General features: G+C 37.7%; 1 protein-coding gene across 2 annotated transcripts in view; it reads left to right on the top strand.

Moving 5' to 3' along the window:
* LOC114622770 (xin actin-binding repeat-containing protein 2) overlaps positions 1-14,542 on the top strand; it is an 82,446-nt gene that overhangs the window by 24,614 nt on the left and 43,290 nt on the right. For both annotated transcript variants that reach the window (XM_028769258.1, XM_028769259.1), the window contains exons 2-3: positions 2,601-2,749; positions 8,084-8,221. In XM_028769258.1, the coding sequence (XP_028625091.1) occupies positions 2,693-2,749; positions 8,084-8,221 (195 nt within the window). In that variant the 5' untranslated portion in view covers positions 2,601-2,692. The remainder of the gene's footprint in view (positions 1-2,600; positions 2,750-8,083; positions 8,222-14,542) is intronic.

The following is a 14,542-nucleotide window of genomic DNA, read 5'->3' as shown; positions in this document are numbered from 1 at the left end:
GAATGGAGCTTTGCTATCCTGTACAATGAATTACTTGTAAGGCCAATGGACAGAAAACAACTAACGTGTGTGTGTGTGTGTGTGTGTGTGTGTGTGTGTGTGTGTGTGTGTGATGTTAGTATTTATGAAGCTTCCTAATGGGGTTCGTTTAAATATTGGGGGCTTCCTCTTCTTCACAGGACACTTAAACCTTTCTGCTTGTTCTCTTGTCTTGTTTACAGCAATATTTATCTTTCTTTCTTTCTTTTTTTTTTTACTTTTCCACAGGCACTTTGTGATACCAAACTTATTTGTTCTTTCACTACATTTTGCCTTGAAAAACATTCTAAATTCATTTGTGCTCTTCTCCAGACTTAACCTCACCCACTCGGGCTCCTCGTAGCTCACTGTCCTCTCTTCCTCCCTATGCATCCCTACAGAAGCAGCCATCCAGTCGAGGCTGAAGGGCTGTATTAGATGTTGTCAGCACCATGTTAAGAGTCCCTGGTGCCTTGCAAGAGAATAAGGGAAGAAGCATCATTTTGTTGCCCCATGAGGAAACTGGCAGGTGTTGACTTTAGAAGACTGACAGCAATGTGGTTTCCTGTTTGCTCGCTATGATTTTTATATGCCATGCCCGGAGCTGAATATGCAGTTGCTTATGAGCGATAGAAAGAAAAATTGGAGAACACATCAAAAATGCAGCAGTGTTTTCACTGCCTAAAAGGCCACTGGGCAATGAGATCCAAATCTCAGAGCACTCAGGCCACTGATTACTTTAATAAAAACTTTGAACGTTTACCTGGGATTTGAAGTATGATAAGAATTGAAAACTTCATATGTAAACATGATCTGTAAATTTTAGCAAAAATAAACAAGCTAGGTTAGGCTAAGATTAACCACAAAGGGGGTGAAATTTGTGACTATTATACAAAATGATATTCATATTTATTATGAAGAACGTACACACACACACACACACACACACACACTATATATATATATATATATATATATATATATATATATATATATATATAGATTCATGAGGTGAGCCAGTGCAATTGAACATAGCTGAATCTATCTGTGCAAATATATTATACACTCAGAAAAATTAGGATATCTCTAATTTAGCATGGTGATTTGCAATTATCATTTTTCTCAGAAACACTGAACACTTGTATAAGTTAATATTTTGGATGGCAGTTAAATTTCAAGATAGCCGAACTTTGAGAGTATAGCAGTGTGCTCCAGTCAATCACAGTGCTTATAGAATATAATGCTCTACAGTTTGTATCTTATAACACAGTAACTAAAATACCTTTATTAAAACGTATAAAAATATTTACCTGAATAAGAAGTCACAAACACCTAGACAGGGAGTTGCAGTGCTAGTTGTTTTAACTTTATTTTTTTTTTGAGCCACAGAAGCTGTTCCTATCAGCCACTGTGTAAATAAATCTTGAAGACAAAAAATATTAAAAATGAACAACCTAATAAAATGTTTTAATGTGAAGGCTGAGGGCTGAGGGGAAAGAAGGAAATGAGGTGACATGTTATTGCTTCTAGTGATTTAGGTCTTAGTCCAAAGTGGCTATATTAAGCCAAACTACATAATGAAATATGCCAAAGATGTATACATTCTTTGTCCCAGAAGCTACAAGTGCCAAGAATGACAAGCTTAGGGTTCATGGTTAAATGGTGAATATGTACTCACACATCCATAGACACACACATGAGTGCACATGCACATATGTGTGTGCACACACAGAGACACACATTTTCTTTATTTTAAAGATGCATTTATTTATTTTATGTATATGAGCACGCTGTTGCTGACACACCAGAAGAGGGCATCAGATCCTGTTACAGATGGTTGTGAGCCACCATGTGGCTGCTGGAATTTAACTCAAGACCTCTAGAAGAGCAGCCATTGCTCTTAACCGCTGAGCCATCTCTCCAGCCCTACTCCTCTCCCCTCAAAAGAGTAGTAAACCATCCAGCACAGCAATAGCAGGAAGATTAAGTAAGAAAATTTGGCTTTGAATCCAGTTCTAGTATATGTGAACTATCTAGAAGTGTCTGGTCACAGAACTATGAGAACAATTTTTTACTTGCTAACACTCCAACTATCCAAATCCCACCCCTTAGGAATTTTGTGATCCCAGGAAAATTTTGTGTTGGTGTTTGTTGGTGTTGCTGCTGTTGGTTTAACTACTATGTATTTTTCTTTACACCCATGTAAACTTTAGTAAATAAAGTCTGTCCACAAGGTTGTTAGAGAAATCACTGAGATGTTTATGCAGTATTTAGCATAATGATTGAAATGTTAATAATTAGATTATGAATATGTTAGTAAATCATCATTTCTTGTCATACTAACTTCAGAAACAGAAGAAATGAGCAGTGACGGTTTTTTGAGGATATCCTCTTGTACGCACTTTTAACTTTGTCCTGGAACTCTGTAGAAAAGAAATTGACAGAGAAACTTTGAAAGTGCTGTGAAACTTTGCAGTCAGGATTAGGAAACCAAGTACTCTAGAAGCTGTCGCTGTTCATAAGTTGATGCTATTTTCTTCTCACGCTGACACCTATCTGAAAAATGCTATGTTTGTTTTCAGCGACCTTCAACCTTACTAAGCCGGGAGAAGCCAGTACTGCTGGGACTGAGGGCCAGTGGGATCTCCTCGAGGCGCTGTCCCTGAAGGAGAGGATGGCAAGGTACCAGGCGGCCGTTTCACGGGGTGACGCCCGCAGCTTCTCGGCTAATGTAAGCACCTCTGGAGAATTTTGCGTGAGTGATATGCATGCTGTCTGTCCATGCTTCTTCCTTATTTTTAAAAAAACAAAAATAGTACTGGATGGAAAACAAAATAGTTGAATGGCTGAAAAAAAAGTACTGGGGTATTTTTTACAGCGGACTAAAAGAATTAAAATAAAAAAATAAAATAAAATAAAACGGAAATCTAATTCAGAACTTCTGACTTAAAGCCTCGGATGTGCTGTTTGACGGTTGCGTGAACCCGAGCTATTCTCTTGACCGCTTCAGTTTTCTGCACTGAGGAATGGCAGTAATTATCTACCACATAGGGGTCTTGGGGAAGAACCAAGGAGACAATTTATGTGGAAGGCAGGAGGCACTCCGTAAATGTGTTGATATTGTCATCATTACCAATTAACCTATAGCTATTCTCCTCAGGAAGGTTGAGAATTCATTTCAAATCTTAATAATGTGGGCTTCTGTGCTGCCCCCCTTGGTCTTGTGTATCATCCATTTAAATTCTCTTGCAGTATAATTTCTTTTGCTTTTCTTGGTATGCACTGAATCCATTAGGAGAAGCTTAATCAACATAGAAATGAGAGAGATTATCAGTGCAGGCACTTGACTAAACCAATTATGATTATGAGAAACTCTGAGATTCAGAAAGATCACCAATTTTAGTGCCAACTCATAATAAGTGATGCTCAAACGAATTTGGAGAATTCTGTAGTCTGTGTCCTTCAACTTAATGAAATATAAGAACATTCTTTTATAATTATAATCTCCAAATTAGCCGTGTGTGTGAGAGAGAGGCAGACAGACAGACAGACAGACAGACTCTGTATGTGTGTGTGTGTGTGTGTGAGAGAGAGAGAGAGAGAGAGAGACAGACAGACAGACAGACAGACAGACAGACAGACAGACAGACAGACAGAGAGGATCCCAAAGGTAGGATTTAAAAATAGTTACTCAACATTTACAAATTATTTAGAGGCAAGGCTGACTGTGCCAAACTCATTAACAGCCCTGCAATTGCAGATGACATTTAAGTTTCTACATAGTCATTAAAATACATTTTAGATACTGCATAGATTTGGAATGAGTGTAGAGAGGTGACAAGAGTAACTAGGCCACTTCCCAAACAATATCAGCTCAATACTGCTTTCGGCTAGTCTTCTTAGTGCGCGCCCCCTGCTGGAGATTTTAAAACGCGGTTGTACAAGGTAGTTCATTCTAAATTACTAGGAAAACAGCCAACATCGTAATGTATAAAATAAAGATAACAAAAAGATTGATTTTCAAGCTACCAGACTGTTTCTAAGACAAGAAACTGCCTCATTCAATACTTGCTATTTGGTAAACAATGGTTTTGCTTAGGAAGGATTAGACCGTTTCCCCCTAAGTGGAGAAAATGTCATAAAACAGATTAGTATCATATGATTTGTATTTCTAAGGTGCTTTAAAAAAAAGTAAACGTCTAAAATGGGCACACAGCCCATTTGCAAGACAAAAAGGTTTTAGTAATCAAAAGTAGTCCCATAGAAGATGTTAACTCTGTTTAGTCATTATTGAATTCTGGTGTACTTATTCTACTGGTTTCCCCATTACCTAGCTGTTAGGAAAACCAACATTACTCTGGTGTCCTCTGTGTGTGGTTACTTTCTGCTCATTGTGGGGTTTGCACCTTCAAATCAGCAAAATATGAAATACTACAAAGAAAAAAATGCTTTGACCTTTTAAAACTAACAAGAAGACCTCTCTTTTGTAAACCAACTGCTTCTTTTAGAAAAACATTCCTATCAAGAATTTAGTGAAATGAAGTATATTTCTATCGTTTTGATGTTTTGTTACTGTTTTCAAACAATTTGCTTTGAACCAGAATCATTTCTTATGTTTCCTATGCATCCAATGGGCTTTATCATAGTGATCACAAATGAAGTGTAACAGCCCAGCTTGCCTTCAAGATTTAACTCAGATCTCACTGTAAACTAAAAGTAGTTCTGCCCTAATTCATAAAGTGTGAAGAATGAGCTGTTGGGTTTGGTTAAGTCACCATGGACTGTGGTGTGTTGTATCTGGAGGCTATTGAATGTCTGACTTTGTCTTTACTCTGGTGGTATAAAATAAATAAAATAGATATGGATAAGTCAACTAATCCTATTCAATAAATAACAGAAATTAAGACTGATGTGAAAATCTTCTCTATAAAGGCCCAAATTATAACATAAAATTTAGTGAAATTATTTTTAAAGGATTGCACAATTATAAAATTAAATCCCCAGATTCGTGATGCCAATGCTCTTTTAAATATATTTAAAGTCCCTTTTTATAGCAGAGATTATTTTGGCCCTCAATCTACCATATTCAACTTCTCTCAAATACTATGAGCAAGAAAGTACTGCAATACTGAGCTCACAAAAATCCCAATAAATATAGGAAAAAAGTAAAATAACAGTCTCATTTTTCGGTGGTATCTAATGCTTCATCAATTAGCCCAACAAGGCCACTTGTAATTGTCTACACAGCTGCCTCAGACATTGCAAGTAGAAAATCTGGAAGTCACAGATTCAACCCAAACTGACTCCAGTATGACTCAAACTTGCATGAACAGCTAATAATGACCAACAATGTCCCCTCATGTTAACTGCCAGCTGGCAATGGCAGCTCGTGGAACAGGAGCATGAAGTATTGTGTACAGAGCAACAAATTAAATGCCAGATCCTATAGTGTAGTTTTCTTCTCTTCATCTTTTTTAACACAGACCATAAATTTGTAACAAGAAATATTGCTCTGTGATAAGCTTTTATCAGAATTAGCACTAAAATCCCCATTTGTCCAACTTCTCAAACTATGTTGTTTCTTGTTAGTCCTGTCCCAACCCCCCAAAAAGCATTCTATGTCATTGATTAGGGCTTACATCTCAGATTGATGACCGTGTAATATATTTACCTAGGTTTAACTGTTGAGCATTTAAATTAACTCATTATTATTGACATATCCATTTAATTCCACATCTTATTTCCCAGCCCAAACCTGAGAAACAGAATACAAGCAAATATAAAAAGATTTAAAACAAACCAGTCTAGTTATGAGGTCATTAAAAATAACACAGATTAGCTGCAGCATTCTGATCATGGTGCTAAACAAAGCGAGAACGCTGGAGTGATCCTGTGAGCAGGTGTCATTCCATCAATGGCCAGAAACTGCATATCCTGCCATCTCACTTGGGTAGACCTTCTCTATCAGACTGCCTCAAGGCTCTCTAAGCACCATTTTTATCCTCCATTGGGGAAATCTATCTGACTTGGTTTGGAAAACAGCTACAGTGTCATAGTGGTGCCAACAATAGCTGAGGTAGCAGTGTTTATAAGTTTATGATAATCTAGCAGCTGTATGTGCTTGTGTATGTATAAAGTGTCTACTCCCAAAGTAGATGTCAAAGGAAAGGGATGGATATAGCTGTATTTCAATCCATATAGTAAGTAAGAGGCAAGCTGTACAATTGATACTTCTTTGAATAAATGATTACTGGAAGAGCATCCAGTTTTTAACACAGTTAATGGGGCTTAGAAATTAATTTGCATATGATTTTGCATTATTTCTAGTTATTTACATATGAAAGACCTTGACAATAATTGCATTAATTCCTGTAATTTAAAAGTTATATTTTATTTGCATATGATCTATCCAAGGAGAACACTTATTCCAAATAGATGGTAGGTACGGTTAAAGGAAATAGTGTGGCCTTACTTCACTCTTCTGTTTCCTTACATTCTTAAATTTCAAAATGGATCTCAAACACTCTCGTGTCCTTCACAGATAGCAAGTGTCAGTAATTGAGCAGGAATTACATTTAAAGTTGTAAAGAGTAGCAGAGTATATATGAAACACGTAGAAGTAGACAACTGTATCTCTTCCCATTGAGCGAATACTCACATTGTGAAATGACTGAAAACACATGAAGCCAGAGAGAAAGTTGCTATGGTAATGTAATTACTGCACTGTTTGACAGGAATTCACACAACTCCGCACAAGCTCAGACTAGTGCTTTCGTATCAGTTTCTAAAATATATGTATTCCTCACAACCTTTCAAGAACCACCACATTTTGGTTCAAGATTTCAGGCCCTCGGATACCCAGACTGTCGGATGTGACTCTGTCAGGACACCTGTGACTTATACGGTGCTGCACTCCCTGGGCTATTTATATCAGCACTGGTCCAGACCTCAGGAGTCTTGCTGTGGTGTGAAATGTCACTGAATCTCCATCCACTGGCATGCAGAACTAGAAGCTTCCCATGCAAAGGGCTGGCATAGGGTCAGGTTGCTTGTCCCTTGGCACCCCATCTGGGCTTGAGTGCTTGCTGGGCTAAGGAAGCTGTGGAGTCATCAAAACCAAAGCCCTAGGCTCTTTTGCACTTCGCTGTGAGTCCTGTGATCTGACAGGGTTCCTTGGTGCCCTGCAAGCTCCTTTCCAAACTATGTGCTGAGATCAGTTTTCTCATCTAAAAATATGCCTTTCTATTCAAACCTCCTGCTCCTGCCATTTGGTTCTGACATGCCAATGCTCAATACAGAATTGAGACATGCCAGTTCTGATGAATAGTAGCTGTTTACTTGCCTATCTGTTGAGTTAATAATTGGGACAGACAGGTGTCATTCAGATTAAGATTCAGACAGACAGATTTAATACCGTCACTTGATGGCCTATATATAAGGACATAAGGTGTTTCACATCTCTAAATCTCAAGTTCTTTAGATTAAAATGTAGAAAATGGATGTCTGTAGCTCACAGGATACCACGAAGCATGATTTGATGGAGAATTTATGAATGTATGCGCAACTCCCATGCCACTGCTCCTCCATAAGTGACTGCTTTTACTGACAGTTTCAAGCAGTTTTAAATAAGGCCCTTTATTTGGTGTATCCAAGATAGTTGAAATAAAATTTGGTGTTACTAAAAATGATTCTTATAATTATTGTCGGCTGCCTGTACAGATGTTTGAAACATCAATGACAGCTTTACTTTGCATTATAATTAATTTTGTTATTTTCATGCTCATATTTTATTGGAAGAACACAGTATTCAGTCTAATCTAGACATCAAAATATATCTGAAGCAGGGTGATTTTACTCAGTGTTTTGAAGGTGCAATATATAAAATGTTTGGTAAATGGCAAAACAACTGGACAGTTTAGTTTTAGTGGAAGGCTATGGCAATCATTTTGTGTTAATATCTCTTTTTGTGTTCTACCTATTAATAATTGCAAGTATAAAGAAAGAGTAGACGGTGTGTACCATATATGCAGATGAAAACCTGAATAGCCTTCTTAAATTATCATAGGTCATGGAGGAATCAGACGTGTGCACTGTGCCTGGTGGCTTAGCTAAGATGAAAAGACAATTTGAAAAGGATGAAATGACTTCAACCTGCAATGCCTTCTCTGAGTATCAGTACCGACATGAGAGCAGATCTGAGCAGGTAATGCCACTGTGAATCATTTAGAGTTGAATTTGCTTTCATGAATGTAGAAATGCTTTCTCTCTGGTGATAGAATTATTTTCACTGCTCATTTAAAAAAATGAACATTAAGAAAATCGTTTAAGCATATTGACCTGTTGGTTTACTTCGAATATTTTGCCATGTGAGCCATGTAGAATGTTCTCCTCAGAGTCTTACATTTCAGACATAAATGAAAGTTAAATAGTATAACTTACTCAACAAGTAAATAGAAATGCTGAGAGCAATGTGTACATGGAGCTTCTACTTCTTGGTTGTGATTCATACTAAACTATTTGCTAGCTGTTTGCATCATTGGAATATGTAGCATTATTCAGAGTTTTGTTGTGGGGAGTTTTATCTTGTTTTCTTTAATCATCAAACGTCAAGCAGTAGAACCCAGATGTTACATAAATGCACATAATTTGACTTCTGTTGTATAAAACTTTCCCATTTCATTACTTCAGTATCATATATCATCAGATATTTTCATGAGGCATAATGGTTTTTAAATGTGAAAACCCAAGTCATAAAATGCATCAGACAGACCTTGGCACTCAGAAAATTCACAACTTCAGTGTAAACAGCTGTACTATAGGCCTTTGTTTCCCACGAGGAAGGAAGTAACTGGGATATGAAATTTTGCAGTAAGAATCAAAGAGGGAGTGTTTTATTTTCTAAACCCTGGAGAAAATGCAGGGCTGAATAAATTTTATAAATATGAATCAGTTGGGTGCTATGCGTGGCAAGTAGTTAAGATGTCAGGTAAAATGACTGGTGGGAGGCGGTAAAACTGTAATATACTTAACTAAGTATGTGACTCTTTCTAATGATGCCTAAGGGCATAGAATGTGAGTAAGACAGTAAGACATGATGTACCTGTGATCTCATGTATAACTGTTGAAGCATAAGAAACAGTCGGTCAAGAGTAGACAGTGTGATTAACTGAAAGATATCAAAGCATAAAATATAACTGTAAGTAACTTAAATAACTAATTCCTCTCAGTAGTAATATGTCTCTAGTTACTTTACTATTGGGTAAATCTTGTTATATGTCCAGATCATAGGGTTTGTGATTCTTACCTCAGAGTTCAGTCCAGCCTCTACCAGTCACCTATTGAAGAGCATAGGCTTAGAGCCCCCTTCACTGGTATATGCACTTTGCAGTGACAAAAGGCTTTTATACCCTAGTTAGGAGGGCCTTGTGCTTAGTTTAACACTGTATTCTCTATTCTGAAATTCGCAATAGCTTTTGAACAAATAACTCCAAGTTTTCATTTTATCTGAATATCTACATCATTGTGTAGTTGTACTCACATCTGAAAACATAAAATAAATCCATGGCTCACCCAAGTCTCACTCACAGATGAGTAGTTGGTTTAGCTCCTGTGGTGTGTGAACATCGACTCAGACCATTCATTCCCTATACATTAAGTTTTGGGAAAAGTTTGCAAAACAGACGATATATTAGTAGCTTGAAAGTTGGCAAAGTATGGCCTCTTTGTAGTAGTCAGGGAACAGACAATAGAGTCAGATCAGGGTCCAAGCTCCTATCCCTTTAGTTATCTGTGTGACAGCAGGGTCTTTAACTGCTTGGTGACTTAGTTCCTTTGTTTATAAAAATCAAGATTATTATATCATATGGCTCCTGGGTTTATTTACAAAAATAAACTTGTATTCATGCAGATTAAAACAGAGCCTAGGGCTTGAAATGGGGTAGATCAGTGTTGAAAAGCATATATTGTTTTTACATCAACAACATGACACGATCATGTACTTCCAGCTCTTTGGACCTAGCCTCTTTTGGCTTCATAGGCACTGCACACACATGAAGAAACACACACACACACACACACACACGGGGTGGGGGTTGGGGGTTTGGAGGAGGCAGCCTTCAATATTCTACCTCTGAATGGAGGACACCCTTTCATCATTGAACAATTCCTGTGGCCAGAACTTACTGATGGCTTAGGTACCTGCACTCTATTTACCTATGTAGACATTCTCAGTATATGTTTATCAAGGAGATTACATCCTGTGGAAATGAAAGGAAACAAAGCACAAGACGTCTATGTGCTTTTTGTGAGTTACTGTAAAATACAGACATGCTTTATGCCATGGAATACCAGAGCACATGAAAGCAATAAAAACCACACACAGAATATTTAGATCTAGTGACCTGTCTAAGCTTCAGTTTCATTATCTACGTTTCGCTACAGGAAAAATGTCTGACAATTCCCCAGGGATAAACACATCTAAGCCACTACAATGCACTTTATAATATGCGGCAATCACAAATAGGATTAAACTAGTAAGCAGCATTGATTGCCCACTGCATATAAAATCCTATGAGACAATGAAATAAACCACTTTACCTTTAAAAAAACAAAAGGCATTAATTTAAATCTTGATTAGAAATATGAGAAAATGTCAAATTTGGTTTTAGAGGAGAAAGTGAAAACTGTCTTAGATATCCACTTAAGTTTTGCAAACATCCTAAACATGTGTACTTTTATCCCCAGGGATGAAAGACAATAAACAGATCATTAATTCTGTCCTTACATAAGGCATTGTCCGCTCAGTTAGCATTTACAATACTTTGCCTTATTGAAATTAGTTGATACCTAGCTCCCTGATCAGTCTACCTTTGGTCAAACATATTTAATTTGGTGACATGCAGTAACTAATATTAATTGAGAAACCGATTTAATTAAGGTTAAAAAAAAAGAACATTTGTGTTGGATTTCTGACATTATTTAATTTCACTGTTAGTAATGCTTTCATTAGTTTCAATAATTAAGTCCGATCTGCCCCTTTCCTTTTTGATGTATTGAAGTCAGAGGATTCAAGGTAATTGGCTATTTGGTAACCATTTGTCTTAGAGATGGGGTCTGAAAATGGAGCTATCTGAGAATTGTTAAGTCCTTTATATTTGCTTTACACCTGCTGCAAAAAAAACTCTTGATAATTTTTCATGTGACAAAGTACCCGATGGTAAAGAAGGTAGGATTTATTTTGACTGACAGTTTCAGGGGATTTAGTCTCTCTCTTTTTTTATTGGACATTTTATTTATTTACATTTCAGATGTTATCCCCTTTCCCCATCCCCCCCCCGAAACTCCCTATCCCACCCCCTCCTCCTTTTTGCTTTTATACGATTTTAATTACATGAAAATATTAAGGTGAGTTCTAGGTTGAGGAACTAACAATACAATAGATGCAAATAGTCAAGGGACAAGCAAGACAAAGTTCCATGATCACTCCCACGATCACTATTTCTAAGGGCTTATCAGGATGATCAAAATATCTGAGCCTACTTCCCTGTCCTAGTCCCAAGTCATTTTCATGTCTGAAGCCTACTTCTTTGTGTTCTAGCCTAATATTTAGATTCCTGCCTGAAATTACTTCTTTGTTCTAGCCTAATGTCAGATTCCTGCCTGAAGCCCACTTCCTTATCCTTGGCCAATGTCAGGTTCTTGCCAAAAGGCCCCGAAAGCTCTCCGCTTCTCCCCCTCTTTTATTTCATAAACAAGACTGAGTCTGTCTTCGGTTGTTCTGACAAGAATGCCTTCTTAACCGGTCGTGGAGGAGAAATCAAGTGGAGTGGCTTGGTCTGTGCCAGAAGACTGTTGCTTCTCACTCTGTGGAGATCAGGTAGCAGGCAGTTCAGAACTGGAACCAGAATTAGAGATGAGCAATAAGTCTCCCACTGCCAGCATCAGCAGCCTTCTTCTGCTAGTGAGGCAACAAACCAAAGATGTCATAACCTCACAAACAGCACCAAAACTGATTAGGAAGGAAGTGTTCAAACCCATGAGCCTGCAGGTAGCATTCAGTGAACCAAGACACAAGAACATTCATTGATGCCAGACGTGTTATACAAGATGATGCCTCACTGGCATATGTAGTCATGCCCAGGAAAATTATTAAAGAAAGGAAGCTACTTCAGTCCCTGGGAGAAGAGAGATCAGTAGTAGGACAAAGTTGGCTTTTTGAAAGAATAGAGTTGTGACTGGATAGTAGAGCATACCTGCAATTCCAGCATTCAGAAAATTGGAACAGAAATATCATGTTTGAGGCCAACCTAGTCTATTGGCAAGCTGACAGCCCAGACTGCATAATGAGACTGCATATATACACATATACATATGCATATACATATACACATACACATCTTCATAGGGATTCTTCCCTGGTTATTACTGGTTTCTAACGGCACTCATGGAAACTTTGACATTTTAAAAAAATGGTTTTGCTTCTAGCAGGAATGATTGACAAATATCTCTCTCTGGAGATAATGAGCCACTCAGAATACCTCTAGTCTATTTTCTCAGATTTATCCTATCAACCCTTTAATTTTTTTTCTATTTTTAAGAATGAATCTTCAGCATTCTATACTAGAAAAAACATGCTAAAAGCCAAATAACACTCAAAGAAACATTTTTAACTTTTAATTCTTATGGTTTAGATGTATTTATTTGAATGAGTGTTTAGTCTGCATGGATATACATGTAATTCATATGTGCCTAGTTTCTACAGAGGCCGGAAAAGGGCATGAGATCTGCCATAACTGGAGTTGGAGTCCTGCTGTGTGAGTGCTGGGAACTATTCAGGTTATCTGCAGGAGCAGCCAGTGCTCTCAGCTGAGCAATCTCTCTAATCCTAAAGGACAAGTTTTATACATTCACTACGAGAAACTCTGTTTGGGTGGAACATCTTAAAAATTCAGCTCTCTCAGCCACAGATGAGACCCTCGGAACATGTGGAGCAGATGGTGGAATGCACGTATAATGGGAAAGAAACTGTCACTGTCCTCCGTGTTCATGCCGGTGTGCCAGTCCACAGCTTCTATCTAGTGTTCTTAGGGCTTTTATCCTGTTCTTTTCTTCCTTGTTTAGAAGCTTCATTAACATATAATTTGCATACCATACTATCCACCCACTTTATGGGTACAGCTCAATGACCATTTTATATATTTGCAGAGTTATTTAATGTCACTGCAGCCTAGTTATAAAATACTCCCAGCCCCTCCAAAAGAATCCTTAGACCCCACAGGACTACTCCTCTTTGAAAGCTCAGCATTTGGCTTCCATATTTTTACCCAAATACCCCCTTCATTCTCTTTCCACATCTTTGTGGAGAACTGAGGAGCTCACTATCTGTTGAGCCCAGAAGCCTCTTCCTTTTGAAAATTGCTTTGTTTCTTTCAGTTTCTTGTTCTACTCTGTGGCTTAAAGGAGAAGGAACAGATGGGGCCCCAAATGTTTTGGAAGTGCTCAGTGTGGTGGAGCACCCAAGAAATGGTTTCCCCATGGATCTGATGCCCCTGAGCCTCAGCATGAGCGGAAAGCATCTGGGTTCTTCTCCCTGATGCCATCTCAGATGCGCTGGATGGTGGCACATGCTTTTCACATGCATCTGCTGTTGCGGAAATGCAAATGCAAGCGTCAGCCCTCTGAAAGACTTCACGGTTTTGGAAGGATCCCTGGACAACTTTAGGTCTTAAAACAAATGTTCCTGTCAGCTTGTGATAGATACAATCTGACATCTGTGTGTTTTGGATACTACAAAGGTGACATGTAATTATTTTCAAGCAAACTCAATGTAGTTTTTATCAGTTGCACGTGCACATTGCCAAGTTACTCATACTTAAAACTACCTTTAGTTTATGCCACAAATATCACTTTTCAAGGTCGTAAATTGATATCACTTCCTCTGCTCTGAACTGGATCATTATTGAAACTGAGTATCTTGTATTATAGTTCATTTATATGTACTATTTTAAGTGAATATTATGACTAAAAATAATAACGCTCAAAATAAGGCAATCTGAAGTATGTTTGGCCTCTGGCTCCAGAGTCAGACAACTTGGATTATAATTTCTCAGAGTCAGCCATCTATCCTATACTATATTGCCCTGCTAACATAATACTACAAACTTTTTCATTTATAAGGATCCAAAATATAGAGGCTCACAGTTCTGGCTACTGATATCTAACACCAAGATCCTGAAGCCCAGTAAGGGTTTTCTTGTTGCATCTTAATAGAAATACAACAAGAGCCAAGGTAGAGAGAAACGTGAAAGGGTATTTGTGGTAAGAGAGAGGATTAACTGAACAGTTCGTATGTTAGGCATTTTACTTCAAATAATCGTTCTTTACTTAGAATATGACTTTTTAAAATCTTTATGTGAGTGTAAGAACACAAAGAAGCCTTCTGTTATACCTTGACATTCTTGTCAGCTCTTTGTGTAGCTGTAGGTAACAACCGTTTCTTGGGAACTCTAGAAATAATTAGAAATTA

The sequence above is a fragment of the Grammomys surdaster genome, unplaced genomic scaffold, assembly GCF_004785775.1.
Source record: "Grammomys surdaster isolate TR1022 unplaced genomic scaffold, NIH_TR_1.0 191, whole genome shotgun sequence".
In the NCBI taxonomy this organism is placed as follows: Eukaryota; Metazoa; Chordata; class Mammalia; order Rodentia; family Muridae; genus Grammomys; species Grammomys surdaster.
Note: the sequence above shows the minus strand (reverse complement) of the source record. Positions and strands in the feature narration are given on the sequence as shown.